General features: G+C 38.5%; 1 protein-coding gene across 1 annotated transcript in view; it reads left to right on the top strand.

Annotated features, from left to right (window-relative positions):
• Positions 1-416: 416 nt before the first annotated feature.
• LOC129776399 (choline-phosphate cytidylyltransferase B-like) overlaps positions 417-18370 on the top strand; it is a 59008-nt gene continuing 41054 nt past the window's right edge. Inside the window, exons 1-2 of the mRNA XM_055782025.1 lie at positions 417-602; positions 17653-18056. Coding sequence (XP_055638000.1) covers positions 17744-18056 — 313 coding nt within the window. The 5' untranslated portion in view covers positions 417-602; positions 17653-17743. The remainder of the gene's footprint in view (positions 603-17652; positions 18057-18370) is intronic.

Below are 18370 nucleotides of genomic sequence, written 5' to 3'. Positions count from 1 at the left end.
AGTGGCACGACATTTACACCAAACTGCGACTCAATATGCGCTCCACCACGCAACATTTGTGGCACGTATGAGTCGTGTTGATAGTCTCGTGTTCGCTTACGAGCGCTATACGCTTCTCAATTTGCGCCTAGCCTTAAGGCTGATTTAGACGATGCCAGTCAGCGCTCTAGTTGAAGTATCCAGTGAACAGAGAACAGACACTCTGTTCAAGTTACTTGTACCAGTATCGAACAAGTAATTGGCCTCTAACTTAAACAGAGTGTCTGTTCTCTATTCACTGGATACTTCAACTAGAGCGCTGACTGGCATCGTCTAAATCAGCCTTTACTTGTTCCTCGCTTCCGTTGAAATACTGTTTCACACAATATTGAGCACACTCTGTTTAGTGTGTTCCAGCGCCAGCCTCAGTGTCAAAACAAGTCATACGACGGTTGATTACAGCTGTCTGATTCGATCCGGATGGTTAGTCTGTGATTTTCGGTGTTTCGTGGCTATCAATTCTTAAAGTCTGATTGAAGTTGTGCGTGGTGCTGTGCGAAGTGAAAATTTGTTATTGATCCTATACCACATCAGTGATTTGTGAGCGGATTCGAAAGTACAAGGTAATTTGGTGGGCGATTATTCCTTTCATTTTCTCGGAGATCGAGAAGCACCTGAACTATGCACTCCTCCCAAAAAGGTGCATCCGATCGTTTGCATACAGCGGATGGATTTGCACAAATCCGATGGGTGTTAAAAAACCGGAATCATTTGCGGTTATATGCTTAATTCTTTCCGAAATTGGATGACGTAATAGATGTTATCGGAAGCATTTTAGTTAGACAAAATTGTGCAGTGATGGTACCTAACATATGCTCGATTGGTAGGTGGAAATTTGTTAAACATTGAGCAGCAACGATTTCATTCTGGTTATAGAGCAGTCTGCTTGCGGTGATTCATAGCGCACGTAGATTTGTAACACGGAGTGGATCGTACGATGTTGATATCAGCGTGGAAAAATGAGTTATACATTTTGTTATTACTGGGAGATAGTCATCACCAGCTCATGTGATGACTGTTTGCTCGAGAATCATTCGTAGTATTCATCTTTGAGTCGAATTGGCTAGTTTGTATGGTCTTCATTTGACAGCATTGGGGAAATCGATATTCGCCGTGGAAAGCGGTGGCGCGACACGCACTCGTTTATTTTTAGCAATTTTGTGTTAATCAGCATTGTAGATTCGATCACTTTTGATTTGCTTTCATTCTATTCGGAATGGTAAAAACCTGTTATCAATAAAGCTGAAGTAAGTCCAATCAAGACCAAATTTAATTGCTTAATCAAATTCCTTTGGTCTTCAGTACCATGTACCGGAAGATAACGAAGCATTTTTGCGAGATAATCGCTTTACTTGCATCTGTATATTTTTCGAATACACATTCAATGCAGATAACTTATCATGATTGCAGAGCACATATGTAATATTTCGTCTCTGGTAAGTACTAGTAAGTACTGAGTAAGTCCTACAAATGTTCCATACGCAGTTGTAAGGCATTATGACGCCGCGAAACTATTTCCAATAAGATTTATAATAATTACATCTGACGCGTGGAGATTTCCTGAGCAGGCCACCGGTGAGCAGTTGCGTTCAAACTCACACCGGAAATCGACTGACTGTTTAGCGTTTCGGAACCAATTGAAAGTCAATTGCATTATCTGCACTGACGCGTAACGTGTCGTGGTTGTGCCCCCAGCTCTAATCAATTGGCATGTTTAGAGACGTCGGTTAATCGTTCGATTAATTCAAATAATCGAATATCTGAAATTATAATCGAGTAATTTTGTATCGAATAATTTGAAATCAAAATAATACAAAGAATACGAATAATTGCCATTGTAATCGCGATTCATTAAAGAAGGAATATTTCTCAAGGTTAATGCATTTTTAGGTTAAGAATTAGGCTATGTAATTTTTTTATCCAACATTTTATATCCAACTATCTAACATCGACAACCCGAGTGACCACGCGACCGGAATGACAACGTGATACGTGATTATTACAAGAAAAAAATATTCGCTTGATTATTCGAATGTTGAAAAACAATTATTCGAATGAATCGAATATTGAAAAATGCCCCAAGAGATTAATCGATAATCGAATAAATGAAAAATTTAGACATCACTAGGCGTGTTCAAGTAGCAACACAATCACCTGAGGACTGTACACTGGTTTACTCTTTTTTTTATTATTTTCAAGTGCAAATAATAGGGTTGTCGAACCACGTACGATGTCAAGTTTTTCAAATATCATAAAATCGAAGGAATATTTTCATACACCAGTGCCAAACATTTTTAAATTATAAATAAAACTTTAAAATTAATAAATGAAACTTTTCTGTATCGTATAAGCACAAAATAAAACACTCATGATGAACAATTACTGAGTAAGGGTCAGGATTACATGTCTATTAAAAGAACACCAAGTAATTACAGGATGTCACTGTAAGAGTGATGCATACATTTGAATGTTACCCGGTGCGAACCCATTCGTATCCCGTTAATCATCTGTTTTTTTAATTGCGACACATGTTTAAAGTTTACTTGAAAGTTATAAAGTCAATACAGGGCGGAGTCGGTCATATACAGTCTCTGATTTCTTTTCACTGTATATAATCGACTCCTGCATATGATCGAGACAAAAAAAATTTTGATATACATTTCAGTTACATACATACATACATTTTCAGTTTTTGAATATAAATGAAGTACAGGTCGGACTCGAATATCCGGAATATTGATTTTTTTTTCACTCCGGATAATCGAATCCTCCGGATAACCGAATCCTCCGGATAATCGAATCATAAAAAACCAATTTTCTCTTGGTAAACGTAATATAGTTATGATTCACACTTATTTCTTAAACGGTTTTATCTAGCTTGGACCCGTATGTTGTATGTTCGTGACTTTGTATATTAATGAAGGAACGGATGTGATAACTACTAATTGCTTCTTGTATAATTATTGTCTAGTTTTTAGTACATTAAACCGTATAACTTAAAATGTTTTTTTTACTTACTTTATTTTCTAGTTTTTATTAAATTATCATTAGTATACTTTTTTTAAAAATTTTATTTCTTACCTAACTTTCTTCGGAATATTTTGATGATGTACTCTATTCTTTTAGTCAAATCATTCCATTTGATACCAATATTGAGAAGATTGAAAAAATACATAGTTAACCATTTTGTGGCGGCGACATTTTCGAATTTATGTTGTTCATAATGTAGTGTATTCTCCAAGTCAAGCCATTGAGCCACTTTTTAGCGGCGGCCAAATTGAAATTTTCAAGAACATGGAATACGCAGTTTCATAATGGCAGTAGGATTAAAGGTATGTTTCAAATTTTAGATCAATCAGTGATTAGGAACGGGGTCAAATTTCAATTAATGTGAGACAATCCTACAAACACTCAAACATACATACAAACAGGGCAAGCTGAATTTATTTGTTTATTTATTTATTTGTCAACTCATCAACGGGCTTTAAGGGCCCCAATGATGTACTTAAAAGTATATAAAAATCTAAATCTAAGTTTAAATCTGAACATGAATCAAATGACATCGTATTACAATTAATTACATCAAATTACAGTCGTCACACATTGAAAATACACATAAAAATAATAATCACGTGGCAGTTTGTTCTGTGAAAAAAGTCACAGGAGGGTTGTGTCCGAGACACGACCGCATAGTTGACGTTGGATTCCGTTAGACTATCTGTTGAATTTGGATACGTTTGAAGAATTACATCGTTAAACTCTTTGATAATGATTTGGTGGCCATGAAAAGGGCAATTTTGTTTGATTGTTGGATATTGTTTGTTCACTCCACCAGTGTTTACCGAGTAGTGATGACAGAAAGATGGTAAACAGTCGTTGGATGGTGCGTATCAGATAAAAGATACCGAAGTGGAACGAGATATGATGAAAACCGTCCTCTGTGATCCTAGACGAGATGCCTCCTATGTTATGTATGGATGAAATAAAGAAAAAAAACTCACTAATGGAATATAAAATAGTTACCAATTATCACACAATTATCAATTTTTCTCATCAGTAAAAACATGTTACTTCAATATAGAGAAGTCATATTTGAAATGGGAAAGGTAATTCTCTTTTATAACTTTCTCTTTCTGAGTGTTTATTCAACCCAATGCGAATTTTAATTGGACTAACAGCACCTAATACTATATGTGGAGCATATGGGAAATAAATTGTTCTAATATTTTTTCACTTTTCAAATTTTTCTCGCCGTATAAACTTTCCTTGGGTGAAAATAAACACAACAAAACAGACAGCTTAAACCAAATGACCAGTTCTCGAGCGAGAACACACCTTGGTTTTTATTCCTGAAATATGAAATAAATCGTTCCATATATCAAGTAACTATTCTCTCAGTGATGGAGTATGGCAGTTTCTGTTTTCAATCAGCTGCCAAAACACACCTCATTAAACTCGAGCGAATTCAGTATCTTTGTCTCCGTATCGCGTTGGGATGTATGCCCTCAACGCATACCATGAGTCTCGAGGTTTTGGCAGGTCTACTCCCACTAAAAGATCGCTTCAATTTATTATCTCTTCGGTTCTTCATCCGGTGTAAGGTCATGAACCCATTGGTGATCGGAAATTTTGAGCAGCTGATCGAGCTAAATTTTCACTCCGGATTCATGAGTTCATATCATGAATTCATCTCCATGCAGGTTGATCCTTCTTCGCATATTCCCAACCGTGTTTGTTTCCCTGACTACATCAATTCCTCTGTGCATTTTGATCTGTCCATGAAGCAAGATATCCATGGATATTCAGATTACCAACGATCGAGGATCGCTCCATCGATCTTCGATGAAAAGTATGGGGGTATCAATTGTGATAATATGTACTTTACTGATGGGTCCACTATAAACGAGTCCACAGGATTTGGAGTGTTCAACGAATTTTTTAGCACCTCACACAGTCTTCAGAATCCTTGCTCAGTGTATATTGCTGAATTGGCAGCAATTCATTGGGCGCTGGACAGCGTCGCCTCACGACCTGTTGAACACTATTACATTGTAACGGATAGTCTTAGCTCTGTCGAAGCTATCCGTTCAGTGAGGCCGGAAAAGCACTCGCCGTACTTCCTTGAGAGAATACGAGAAATTTTGAGTGCTTTATCCAGACGCTGTTATGTCATTACCTTTATCTGGGTCCCTTCACATTGCTCCATTCCGGGTAATGAGAGGGCTGACTCATTAGCAAAGGTAGGTGCAATTGAAGGCGATATTTATCAGCGTCAAATCGCCTTCAATGAATTTTATTCTTTAGTCCGCAAAAATACCATCGCTAACTGGCAACGCAAGTGGAATGAAGACGAATTGGGCCGGTGGTTTCACTCGATTATCCCTAAGGTTAGCCTCAAACCGTGGTTCAAAAGTCTGGACTTGAGTCGGGACTTTATTCGCACCTTCTCCCGACTCATGTCCAATCACTGTTCGTTAGATGCACTACTCTTCCGTTTCAATCTTGCCAGCAGCAATCTCTGCGTTTGTGGCCAAGGTTATCACGACATCGAGCACATTGTTTGGTCGTGCGAGGTGTATCTGGTCGCCAGATCGAATTTAAAAAACTCCCTTCGGGCCCGAGGAAGACAGCCCAATGTGCCGGTGAGAGATGTGTTGGCTCGGTTAGACCTTGATTACATGTCCCATATATATGTTTTCCTTAAAGCTATAGATCTTCGTGTGTGATTGCCCCTACATCCTTATACCCTCCTTTCCTTCCTTTGCGGGTAATTCGTCCCCTTGCTATAAATAGTAGAATAAGTTGAAATGTAAATACACTATAGATATACGAATAGATTTATAAATTGAGTGTTCATCAACATTGTTACAATTTCCTTATATCCCATCCTTCTCCTAAAAATATGTCACCCTCCTAAACTCGAGTACACCGCGAGTAATCGGTTTTCCACCTTACTAACCATAGATGTAAGAAAATTGTTTATATATATAGTTTTAAAATTATATTTAAGAATTCGGCTCCTTTAAACTTAAGTAACTGAGCCTGTAAAAATAAACGAATTAAAAAAAATATATATATATCAAGTCATTTTTAACACAACTGCTACCATATACAATTTTACACTTACACTTGTGCTAAATTTTTCACAATACACGATCGGCCATTGATATGAAATTTCGGTAGGAACAAAAGCTCCCCCTACTTTCATGTATTTGCAATGTCAATTTCACCCAGGCAGCTTGGTTTTGATGTCTCTGTTAGGGAACACATCTCGGTAGGAACAAAAGCTCCCCCTACTTTCATGTATTTGCAATGTCGATTTCACCCAGGCAGATTGGTTTTGATGTCTCTGTTAGGGAACACATCTCGGTAGGAACAAAAATTCCGCCTACTTTCATGTATTTGCAATGTGGATTTCCCCCAGGCAGCTTGATTTTGATGGTTCTGTTAGGGAACACATGTCGGTAGGAACAAAAGCCCCCCCCCCCTACTTTCATGTATTTGCAAAGCCGATTTCCCCCAGGCAGCATGGTTTTGATGTCTCTGTTAGGGACCCGCCGCATGTGTAGTAAATTTCGACCAATCAGAAGTGGGTATTTCCGTTAGGATAGGAGTTGAGATTTTCAATTGTTCGATAGTTACATGACATATACTATTTTCTTCAATATAAAAAATTGTTATGGAGTACCGAAATCGATTGACGCAAAAATTTCTTCAATCCATCATTAAATGACTGAGCAATAAGCGTTTGAAATTGGACAATTTTCACGATGTGCTCGATTTTCGAGTTTCAATTTGCAATATGTTCCCGAAAGACGTAATCCTACGTCAAAAGAGCTAAATCTCCGACGAAGAAGCGTTCGGGATAAATGGTAATCGAACAGTCTGGCTACCCTATTGAAAAGTCTTTGCAGACCACCTAATCCACCGAACATGCCGTAGTTTGTACGTTGTGCGGGCAATCGTAACATCGAGTTATTTCGGAGAGCGCGAGGTCGAACGTTGAAATTTATTTTTTCCAGGAGAACGGGACAATCGATGCGTCCTTGTAAGGTATGGGCTATCATCAAAGTTCTGGCTGTGTCTCTACGAACCGACAAAGGTTCCAAGCTGATCAGCTGACAACGACTCTGGTAACTCGGTAATCGGAAGGGGTCAGTCCACGGCAATCTGTGCAGAGCGTATCTTATAAACCTTCGTTGAACTGATTCGATCCTTTCGACACCGTTGTTGTAGTGTGGAGTCCAAACAACTGCACCATACTCTAAGATGGAGCGAGTGAGGGAGCAGTAGAGAGACTTAAGACAGTAGATGTCGGTAAAATTTTTAGCAATCCTGAAGATGAACCCCAGAGTTCTGGATGCTTTATTGACCATGAATGTGATGTGCGGTTTGAAAGAGAGTTGCATGTCTAAAATGACACCCAGGCCCTTGACTTCACTGACACGCTCAATTTCCGTGCCGAAGTATATCAAAAATATCAAGGGACCATCTGGCCTTGTGGTATGCCAGACGAGGCAGCAAAAAAAGGGGATTGGCAATCACCTATAACGACGGCTAGTCGACGGCCAGTGAGATATGATTGGAACCATTGTAGAAGGTTGCCATTAATCCCAAGCCAGTCCAGTTTGGCGACAGCTATACGGTAGTTCAATTTATCGAAGGCTGCAGTCAGATCAGTGTAAATAGCATCTGTTTGGGTATGCTTCAACATGCTGCCGGTGATGTAAGAGGTGAGGCACAATAAATTTGTGGTGGTGGAGCGGACCGTCGTGAATCCGTGTTGGTCAGTACTTATGTATGGTTTGCTCTAGCAGTTCCAAAATAACGAGCTCGAACAGTTTTGCCAAAGCGTAAAGTGAAGTGATGCCGCGATAATTGTTAACATCTCGTCTATTTCCTTTTTTATGGATTGGGAACATATGCGATAGTTTCCAACAGGTCGGAAATACACCAGTAGCTACAGAAAGTTGGAATATGTGGAGCAGCGGGATCAATAGGTCATTCATGTGCGTTTTGAGAAAAGCTGAAGGAATACCGTCGGGTCCCGGGTTGAACGACGTTTTGAGCTTTGAGAATGACCCTGAAATCATCTCAGTATCGATGTCGAATCTACTCAGAGTATGGCTAGAACGGGGGAGGTAGCTAGTGGCATGCCTGATATGGTCGTCGGTCAATCTTTCATCGGTGAAACCATTGAAACTATTAAAAAGTAATTGTTTATTTGGGAACTGCGGCCATCTTGGATTTACATTTTTCATGAAGTACTGTTTTCTACCAGTCGAGCCCTTTCATTTGATACCCATATTGATGAGGTTCTGAGAAAATATGTAAACCGCCATTTTGTAGTGGCCACCATCTTGGATTTGCATTTTTCATAAATAACTGTGTTCTACTAGTCAAGCCCTTTCATTTGATACCAATATTGAAGGGGTTTTGAAATAAATATATATAGCGCCATCTTGTGGTGGTGACCATTTAGGATCAACTAGTCAAGCCCTTTCATTTGATACCTATATTAGCTATTTAAAATGGAATTATTATCCAAATTATTCCGAGATCAAAAATAAAATACTCCGGATAATCGAGTCCAAAATTCCGGATAATTCTTAGTTTTATCCAAAAATTCGTTGCAATATCATTTTAAACAATTCCTGGTGAATCTTCAACTAGAATCTGCCACAATCACGATTTTCACTCCACTGTACTCATAATAGCCAATTACCTTCCACTTTAACGTAGAATTATTTTTTTCGCTTGAAATAAGTCATATTTGAATTATAAGAAAACATTTTTTTTGACTGTATATAATTGAGTCTAAAATTGCGTATGATCGAATCATATATAATCGAGTCTGTATATACAAGGTCTGTTCAATAGGTATGGCGACTTTCGAATTTACGCGGCTTACGTATATTCGATTCTTTGTGGCATTATCTCCCAATTATGCTGACAAGTACAGCTATTTTGAATGTTCAGTTAATTTTTGACAACTGCTTTTCTTACACTTGTTTTGGTTCATCTTCGATTTTTGCCTATTGCAAAAAAGGATCAAAGAATCTGTATCAAATTTTGTGTGAAAAACAAAATTAAGTGTGCGAACACATTCCGAATGTTGATTGTGACTTCTGGTGAGCAAAACAACGTTTATCGTAGTTCGAAAAAATGTTCTCGGAAGGTCGAAAAGATGCAAACGACGCAAAGCGTACCGGAAGCCCGAGCGCGTCAACAACTGAAATCGAATATAAGTAATCCGTGGGTATACACAAATCGTGATACTTTTAGAACAGCTCTTCTAGATAGAGTTGTCCACTCTATCCCATTCAATTAAGCATTTCCATAGCCATAGCCGATTTTGCTTCAGCACTACGAAGGGATTTCTCTAGACATAGACAATAGGCAAAAATCGAAGATGAACCAAAACACGTGTAAGAAAAGCAGTTGTCTAAAATTAACTGAACATTCAAAATAGCTGTACTTGTCAGCATAAGTGAGAGACATGAGTACCAGCAGAATGCCACAAAAAATCTAGAATCGAATATACGTAACCCGCATAAATTCGAAAGTCGCGATACTTTTTGAACAGACTTCGTACGTGGTACATGAGAGAGAGAAACGAATTCATTTTGGGGGGAGTCACTTCAATATGCATTGAAGTCCATTTGACGGTGAAGAATGAAACACGGTAGTTGAGTGGTAGAGTGAGATAGCAACTAAATGGCGACTCAGTTGAATATGGCTTTACCGAGCCCTGTCTTCAAGTGCAACAGAGCAAACGCAGTCAGCTATGTATGAAGAAATCACTACTACTAATGCGCCGCCTTGCGTAAAAATGACATTGGAGGCTCAAAGCTTTCTGCAAAACACACACACCTTGATCGCCGCCAGGGATTCCGCATTCCAGCAATTTGTAAACAACATAATTTTTAGCGGAACCTCTGGTGGAATTCAAAATATTGATGCTGAAACTTGTACTACAGCCAGAGATTTCCACGCATTCATGGTTCAGTTAAACACTGTATTCTTGCTCAAATTTTGGCAAATACGGATGTTATTTATCAAATTTTGCGAACGAAGGAATTAGACATAGTAAAATATGTGCGTAGCGTCAAGGCTTGCCTTGCTTCTATAAATGAGCTCAATGCAAATTAACTTTTCGACAGTACGCTCAAAGATGCAATTGATGTATCTGGTGAAACTATGAATGACAGTGACGTTATAAATTGTGAAAAATGATGAAATTAGATGAATACATGAATACAATGTCGCATTCTCTACCGGGAATTTGATACAGATAAATGTTAAGCAATAAAAATGTTCATATCTGTCATCACAATTTGCACAATTGCAATGATTGAACAGGTAGCTCACTTGACCACGCGTCGCCTTAGCGTAACGCTATCACTATATTAGTCGTTTAGCCTTTTGCGGACGGGAAATATTTTTTTTACGGGGAAATTTTTTGGCAGTTCTCATCTAAAGTGTCCAAGCAATGTGAATTTAATGCAGAAAAAAGTTTGAAGAATGAGGATAATTCCAATAAACCAGACAAGAAAATTTGACTATATCAGATCGGATCGAAAAGTTTAAATAACTAAAAGAAGTTATTTGATGAAACTTTCTATTTATTTGTTAGTTTTTATTTTGCCATAACTAAAGATTGAACACCTACATTAAGGCAGTTTATAAATGAGGGGCTCAAAATGAAAGGGGTGTAAAAGACATCATCGATTTCTTAACATGAACTTTCTCTTCTGGTCATAAATTAGCTGCAAACACATTCCCAGCTGTATTTGATGATGTGGAAGATAGGTCAGAGCTTCATCTGTCGGATTCTATAACAAACTCAAATTGGAACGTTTTTGCAGTTGAGTTATTAACTAAAGAAAAAGTTGAGGAAGAGAAATCGATCAAGTCACTTACACTCCTTTCCTTCTGAGCCCCTTAAATATTTTTCCTTCAATATTTCACTAAATGTATAGAAAAAAAACATAGAGAAAAACGGGTTTATACTAACAAAATTTACAAATTCGTCAGTGATTCTGAACACAACACTGCACACTATTTTGTTTGTGTGAGTAATTTTCGTGTAAGATATAAAAAATCTATCTCGCCTGTAGTATATAATCACCATTAAACCACTTGAAATTTAAATATCGATTTATACATACGGGATACATGAGATAGAGAAACGAATCCATTTAAAGGGGAGTCACTTCAAAATGCAATGAAGTCGACGGGGAAGAATGAAATTGGACAGTCGAGTCATAGAGGGAGATAGCGACTAAACGCCCGACTGACTATTGAGTCATGTTGACGGATAAATTGCGTGAAGAAGCCAAAAGTCATTTCCAATTGAATACTTCTTCATAGTCCGCTGACTATTCTCAGTTGAATATGGCTATGCCGAGCCCTGGTTGTCAGGATATATTCATTTGTATACCGTGGCTTCACCGGAGAAGCGCATCGTGAATCGATTCTGCACGCTAGAAACATTTCAGTCTATCCTCTTGAAAGTATAGCGAGGGTACAGCGAAAATGCTGTAGATCAGGGGTTCTCAAAGTGGTCGATAATGGTTTCACAGGGGTCGATATGAACGAAAATTGATTTTAGGGGTCGACGAGGTCTTAAAATTGACCCCCATTAATTAACACAAGTTCTTGTTCGAAACTTTCAAGATACAGTAGAAGCTGTGTTACATGATGCAACTTGATTTCTAGTAGAAAGTATTATTATTGTACTTTTCAAAAACTCAACAAATAGAGCAGCGCCCTTAAGTTCGTATAAAATGAAAAATTCGGCGAGTGCATTTGACATTTGCGTTCTGAAATTTTTTGGAACTTGTATACACCTGTAATTCAAGAGATTACATTAGTAGAAATAGGAAGAAGGTCACCATGTCCATCTCGTAACACTGCTTTTTAGTTATTTTTTATCATTAACGTGCGATTTTTATGTTTTTTTAAAAATTAATTGCTTACTCCAGTATTTGTGAGTAATTTGTATTAATATATTTACAATAAAATTAATATTCATATAATTTAACTACATCTATTTTGTTGAATTTTGACGAGAAAACGATGTCAATTTCATCCATTTAAACCAACGTTGACAGATTTCCAGATTTGTCTGGATTCTTCCAGACTTTGGTAAAGGATCTAGATATCCAGACCGTCCATTGTCTAATCCAGACTTTCCGCACTTTGCCCAGATTTTTCCAAATTAAAAAAAAAATCTGCAATCACATTTGACTTAATTGAGTTGGTTTGTGTTAGTTTTATTGAAACAGTTATTCAAAATATCATCACTGATTTCACCGAAAGGAATTGGGAGACCAGACTGAGTTAGCTTTCGCAGAGCACCAATAATCATGGTAGCATGCTGGTTTCTACAAAGTATGTAGTAAAGACACAAAGTGTCTTGAAAGATTGAAGGATTTCTTCAAGCATGCTGTGACTTAGGCGGCTTGCACACCGGAGCAATGAGCAACAGGCAACATATATTGTTGCCTGTTGCTCATGCATCTGTCGAAGAAATAGTCACTAGCCTTGAGGTAGCCGTACACTGTTTGTCCGGAGGTCAAATAATTGACACTTTTTAACATATAAAGTTTGGTTTGAAATTTGTACGAACACTATTTTGTTTGCCACTCTTTTATTATCAACAGTGGCAAACAATGGCAAACATCGACCAGGTCGAAGAAATATTTCAGGCAACCAATAACTGAATATTTGCCAAATGCCAAAATGCCAAAATTTCAATAACCGGTTATTCGGTATTGAAAATTTAATTACCGGTAAAACCGGTAAATTACGGGTAAAAATACTTCGAAATAAACCATTTTCTTGAAGAAACGGCTTATATTGATAATGATTAGTTTACAAGAAAACATTTTGCAAGTTTTTGCTACTTAGTTTGTTGGTTAAGCAGGCGAACCAGCCCAGGAGGCTGAAAGCCTCTCAAATAAAGAATAAAAAAAAAGCAATCCCTAAGTACACAAATCACGTTAATTTTGTCGTTTTCTAAGCGACTGTCCACATACCACGTGGACGGAACCTTACCTATTAAAAACATACTTAAAGATGGATTTCGGACAGTTTCCTGGCCAAAAAATCTTACCTAGATGATGTCCCTGGCAGTTTTAAATTCACATTCATGGGTAAATCAGCTCGTAAGTTCGTGATTTGGCAAGGTATTTGCCCTGATGGAACAAAAGTCAGGATATTTATGGACTTTTTGGTTGTTTTCGTTTGATTTTAATCGACAAGAACCTAGATCAACCCAATTGTCCTCAATTCCGCCCAATAGAAATGCAATAGCTATGAACACTGCACAGATGATAAAACTTCAGGACAAACTATCGAAAGAGATTGACACTACAGCTGTGCAATGTTGGATTGCGGGTATCACAATGAAAGTACGCAAATATATTAGAAATGAAGAGAAATGCGTAATGCGTACTTTTGCGTATCTAATCCATTTGATCCCGAGATATCAGTGATTTTATGTGAGTTAGTCTCAAAGCTCAAAGTCTCAAATTTCAGATTTCATTTATACTATACTTATTAATCGTGTCCACGTGGACATTGTTCATAACCCCTACCCCCTCACCGTGGACAAGTGTGGTCATTCGCGTACACCCTACCCACCGACCCCCCCCCCCTAAAGTTGTCCACGTGGTATGTGGGCAGCCCCTAATCTAGATCGATTCTCATTAACGAAATTTCCAGAAGAGGAAAACGCACGTTCAGAGTCCAATGATGTTGGGCGTATAGTACGAAGAGCATCGAATACTATTGCCATGTATTTACCTCTGATGCCCTCTGTTCGAAAACTTTTGTCTGAGGGTTTTCATCAATCCGTTTATAGACGTTGCGCTTGGGCTGGACGTTGATACCCTTGTATGCTGCAATCATCGTTTAAGTGTTTCCTTGATGCTCAACTGTTCTGTAGGTTCTGCATCGTCCAGTGGATTTTCGCACCGTTGTCCAACTACTGAATCAATACCATCATCGCCAAATTTCATGAAGTCACGATCGATTTCAAATGCCTGCTTGATCAATGTAGTCTGTGACGTTTGATAGAAGATGCCGAAGTCATCATTGATCGTGTCACGACCACGAGCAAAATGATTATTCATATACGCGAACAAATCTGCATATACGAAACGTTTTTCTGCAATCCTTTCAATCAGGACTTCGAGCAGCTGCTCCGAAATTTCTGATGGTTGCTCCGATAGCTGTTCTAGCATAAATAGCGTTCCGACGTCAGCTCCATAAAGGGTGCCGTTCTTCCGGCATAGCAGTTCAACAGCGACCAGAACTGATACTACCAATTCCTTTATCGCTGTCAGTTATTCGTCGCTGAAGCTTATTCTGGGACTCGTTTTCAGATCGAGCAGCGATTTTTGAACTGAAACTCGAAGGTCGTAGAATCGGCGCAACACTGCCAGTTGGTTTTTTCGATCTTATTTTGATTCTCGAGGAATATTTCAAAGTGGCATTACCGATTATTGGTTTGTAAAATTATCGGTTACTCGGTAATGAAAAATTACCCGTTATTACCGGTAAAACCGGTAACGGTAAAACCGGTTGACAATCCCTAGTCCCTTGCAGACTAGTATGTGTCATGAGATTCAGGAAATTCTCGAATCAAAACCCCTGAAATTGCTGCATCCATTCGCGACTAGATGGCTTTCACTGAAAGCAGTGGTGCAAAGAGTGCTTGACAGATATGAACCACTCTGCATCTACTTTGGGTTTGTGAAACATATTAATCATGTTGAGAACGCCAAAGTTGAAGACTAATATTTATTTGACATTTTTGTCATACATACCGAAAGTGATTAACAACATGAACAGGCTATTCCCTAACGATTCTTCATTCGAGCTACGACATACATTCAACTTTTCAGCACAGCATTGGGTATTTTCTTCACAAATGAGTTTATGCAAACGCTAAAAGATCTGAATAAAGTTGCATTTGATCAACAAAATTAGGAGAGCTTGGAATATGTGTAGTAGGGTGCCAATGAATGTATGGAAAAAATCGACCCTAAAATTTCAAAAAGTTACCCTATACAAAATGTTCACCATCCCAAAAAACACCCTATGCAACATATCATCTCAATCGGATTTAAGGGAGAGTGGCGCAAAGCGGTCAAAGTTTGAGTTTTTTTTTAAACCGAAAAATTACCCTATGGGGGAGTAAAGGAAATCGAGGTTTTCGAAATTTTTTTTTTGATGCTAAATGTCCTAAAATTGCATGAAACGTTGAGATCTAGTGTCATCTCGAAATTTTTTTGTCAAAAATCGATACTCTGGGACTTAGTTTTTTGTGGCGTTTTGCGCTACTGGGTGTTTTTTCGAGGTGGTGAACATGTATTATGATGTAACTTTTCGAAATTCGAGATGACCATTTTCATTGGCACCCCAATGTATAGGTTGGGACAATGGCTGAACTTCTTAATCAGGAGTACGTAAACGATGGAAAAATATCTGTTGATCGGCTCAATAAATTTAAGACTAATGTAATGCATCAAGTTCAATTGGTTAGGATGAATTTGACCATGCTGGACCCATCAGAAGAAAACATCAAACCGGATCCATACCTCTCACGCTAAAGGTCATGAGTTCAATACTCACTCTCGATATTCTTCCAAAAATGGAAGTAAAAGTGACGAAATATTACAAAAAACATTTAACCATTCTACTGAGAAATGATTCGGCCAATTAATCAGGAATCTAGAGAATTGCGCAATGTTGGCTTTTCAGCCTATTTTTCAGATATATTGCGCACTGAAATCGAGCTTTTACATTTAAAAATGACTCCCAGATCAGTGTCGTACATTTTAAGCAGCCCTAAAAAATTGGAGTATTAATATTCCAAGTGCGGAAAAAATGTTCGTGGGTGGCAATATAGTTGTTACGGCCTTATAACAGGTTAACCAACCGCAAAGTCTTTAAATTAGTAAGAATTTTTGATGATGAAGACAAAAACTAGAGATAGATTTTTGTTTCAAAAAATTGGGGTCAGAGGTATGACTTAATTCTGAAAAAGAGGTCTATTGCCCAAAATAGTTTGAGAACCCCTGCTGTAGATGAATCCGGCCAATACTTTGGAGCTATGGCCAATTGGGAAACACTGGTTAATTCGTTCAATAGTTGAAGGACCATGTACGAAGAGATCATGCCAAGATTTTTGTCCGGATGTTTACGTGTCCAACCTTTAACAGTAGAGGCTCAAATTTGAGTACATTCGCACCGCGTAAAGTAACAAGAGTAGACTCATTCAAACATCTACATCCGAACGCAGTGTAGCATTGCTATCAGTAGCAGACCTCCAAAAGTTCATCAATGATAACAATAAGAGCAGCGCAACCCCCAAAAATGATCCTAAACTTGTATTATATGAGAAAGCATGTGCGCGTGTCTCTTATCGGTTAACGTCAAAACAAGCTCAGGAACATCCGATTGGTTCTCAGCGAATTCCGTACGGCGCATTCCACATGTCTCAATGACAGCCGCCGACGTTAAGTAGTTCGTGACAGATTGGCGCACGATTGTGTAAGTGGACAATTTCCGCACCGAACTAAATTGGCCAAATTGATTCATTCACGTGTGAAGACTTGGCGAACGTAATCGTACGACCGGCTGCAATCAGTGAACTTAGTTAACGGTAATTTGTGGGACTGAGTCCTATTGGCGATGGGAGTTCTGCAGGGTGGAGGAATGTGCTGGCTTAGCTACGTAGGAAAGGGTCAATTGCTTGATCTGAGCCAATTTTTCACAGCGGATGAGCATTACAGCTTGTGATGAGCTGCAAGTCTGATAAGGGGTCTGCGAAAAAGGTCAATTTCAACACGAGAGAAATGAATATGCAGGCTAGCGGCGAAAATCGTCTTAATTCAGATAAGAAGAAAACGAGAGCAGAGCGAGGGAGCAGCTTAAAATAAAATGTAAACATTTTGGTTGTTCTCAAAACACTTATTTTAAGCTTCGTTACCGGCGGTTAATTGTATTTCGTCTCCTTCGAAGGCGCGGACAGACAATCTATTTTTGCCGTTTTAACACTTGTTTGTTACGTTGCAATGCACTTTTAATATACTTTTGCATAGGTAAACATATTTTTCAAGTCAACTTTCTATTCGGAGAGACGGAATAAGAACGAAAACAAACGCATTGTAAATGTTAGATCCTAATTTTTTTATTTTTCCCATAAAATTATTGGTTATCATCAATAGAACCTACCTTGAACACCGCACATCTTTCTATACCTCATAAATTAAACACTCCGAACTTAATTTTCAAAAACATTTATTATGTTACCATAATTATGCAGGAATATATAATTATATATAATATACAATTCCCGCAGATTTGTACTGCGGTTAAACGAGTGTCCAAGCAATATTCACATTTTGGAATGGTTTAGTTGACAAAAAGTGAATTCGTATTGTTTATGATGAATGAACTCCATTTAAATAATGATTCATTTCAAAAAATAATAATAGAATATTTAGAAAAAAATGCTGAAAATGGCAAACGAATGTCTATCACCGTATTTTATTTGCCTTCGAATCACAACGGGCTCTTTTTTGTCTTCTTCTGCAGGTCAATAGAACGGGATAAAAAAAGCGTGTGAGTGTGACATCCACAGCGGCATTCCGAGCATCTGGAGGCTCCAACTTTCCCGAGAAAAAGAATGTCGCGAAAGCGGCCGCGTGATGCAGTCCTTGCAGCGTCTATCGTTTCTCCTCCCGGGAGCCTAACCCGAGAAGATTCCATCGCGATAAGCATCCCCCCACCCAGCGAAGGTGATGCAGCAGAGGTGGAGGCTGTTGAAACACAAAACGGGACGAAAAAATGTGCGGCCGATGTCGCCAATAGCGGTAACAGCGCACCACAGAAACGCTTTAGCAGTATCCGTATAGCGGACGATGGCATGGAAACGAGCAGCAGCGACAAACTTTGGCCGCCGAACCAGGACTGCGCCCGGAACGGCCATGTGAACTTTGGTGAGTTTTCGCTCGTTGTTCTTGCTTTATATTTTCTTAGTTAGACAGCTGTATGTCTGTCAATAAAGTTTGGTTTGTTTTTATTACGCTCCCGTTTTCAAAATTATTTCTACCGTGTAAACAACTACATATTGATACACTCGCTGTGCAATTTAACAACTCGACGATCGCGAATACGACGATAGTGATATATTGCTGTAATCTATGCTCTGAATCCTGCAAATTATAGTTTTTGTGGAATATCATCTGCTCAACTTCGTACAATACACAGTGCCATTAACGCACTCGAATCGGGAACAATAATAAAGGTTTCC

The sequence above is a fragment of the Toxorhynchites rutilus genome, chromosome 3 (assembly GCF_029784135.1).
Source record: "Toxorhynchites rutilus septentrionalis strain SRP chromosome 3, ASM2978413v1, whole genome shotgun sequence".
NCBI classification, from domain to species: Eukaryota; Metazoa; Arthropoda; class Insecta; order Diptera; family Culicidae; genus Toxorhynchites; species Toxorhynchites rutilus.
Note: the sequence above shows the minus strand (reverse complement) of the source record. Positions and strands in the feature narration are given on the sequence as shown.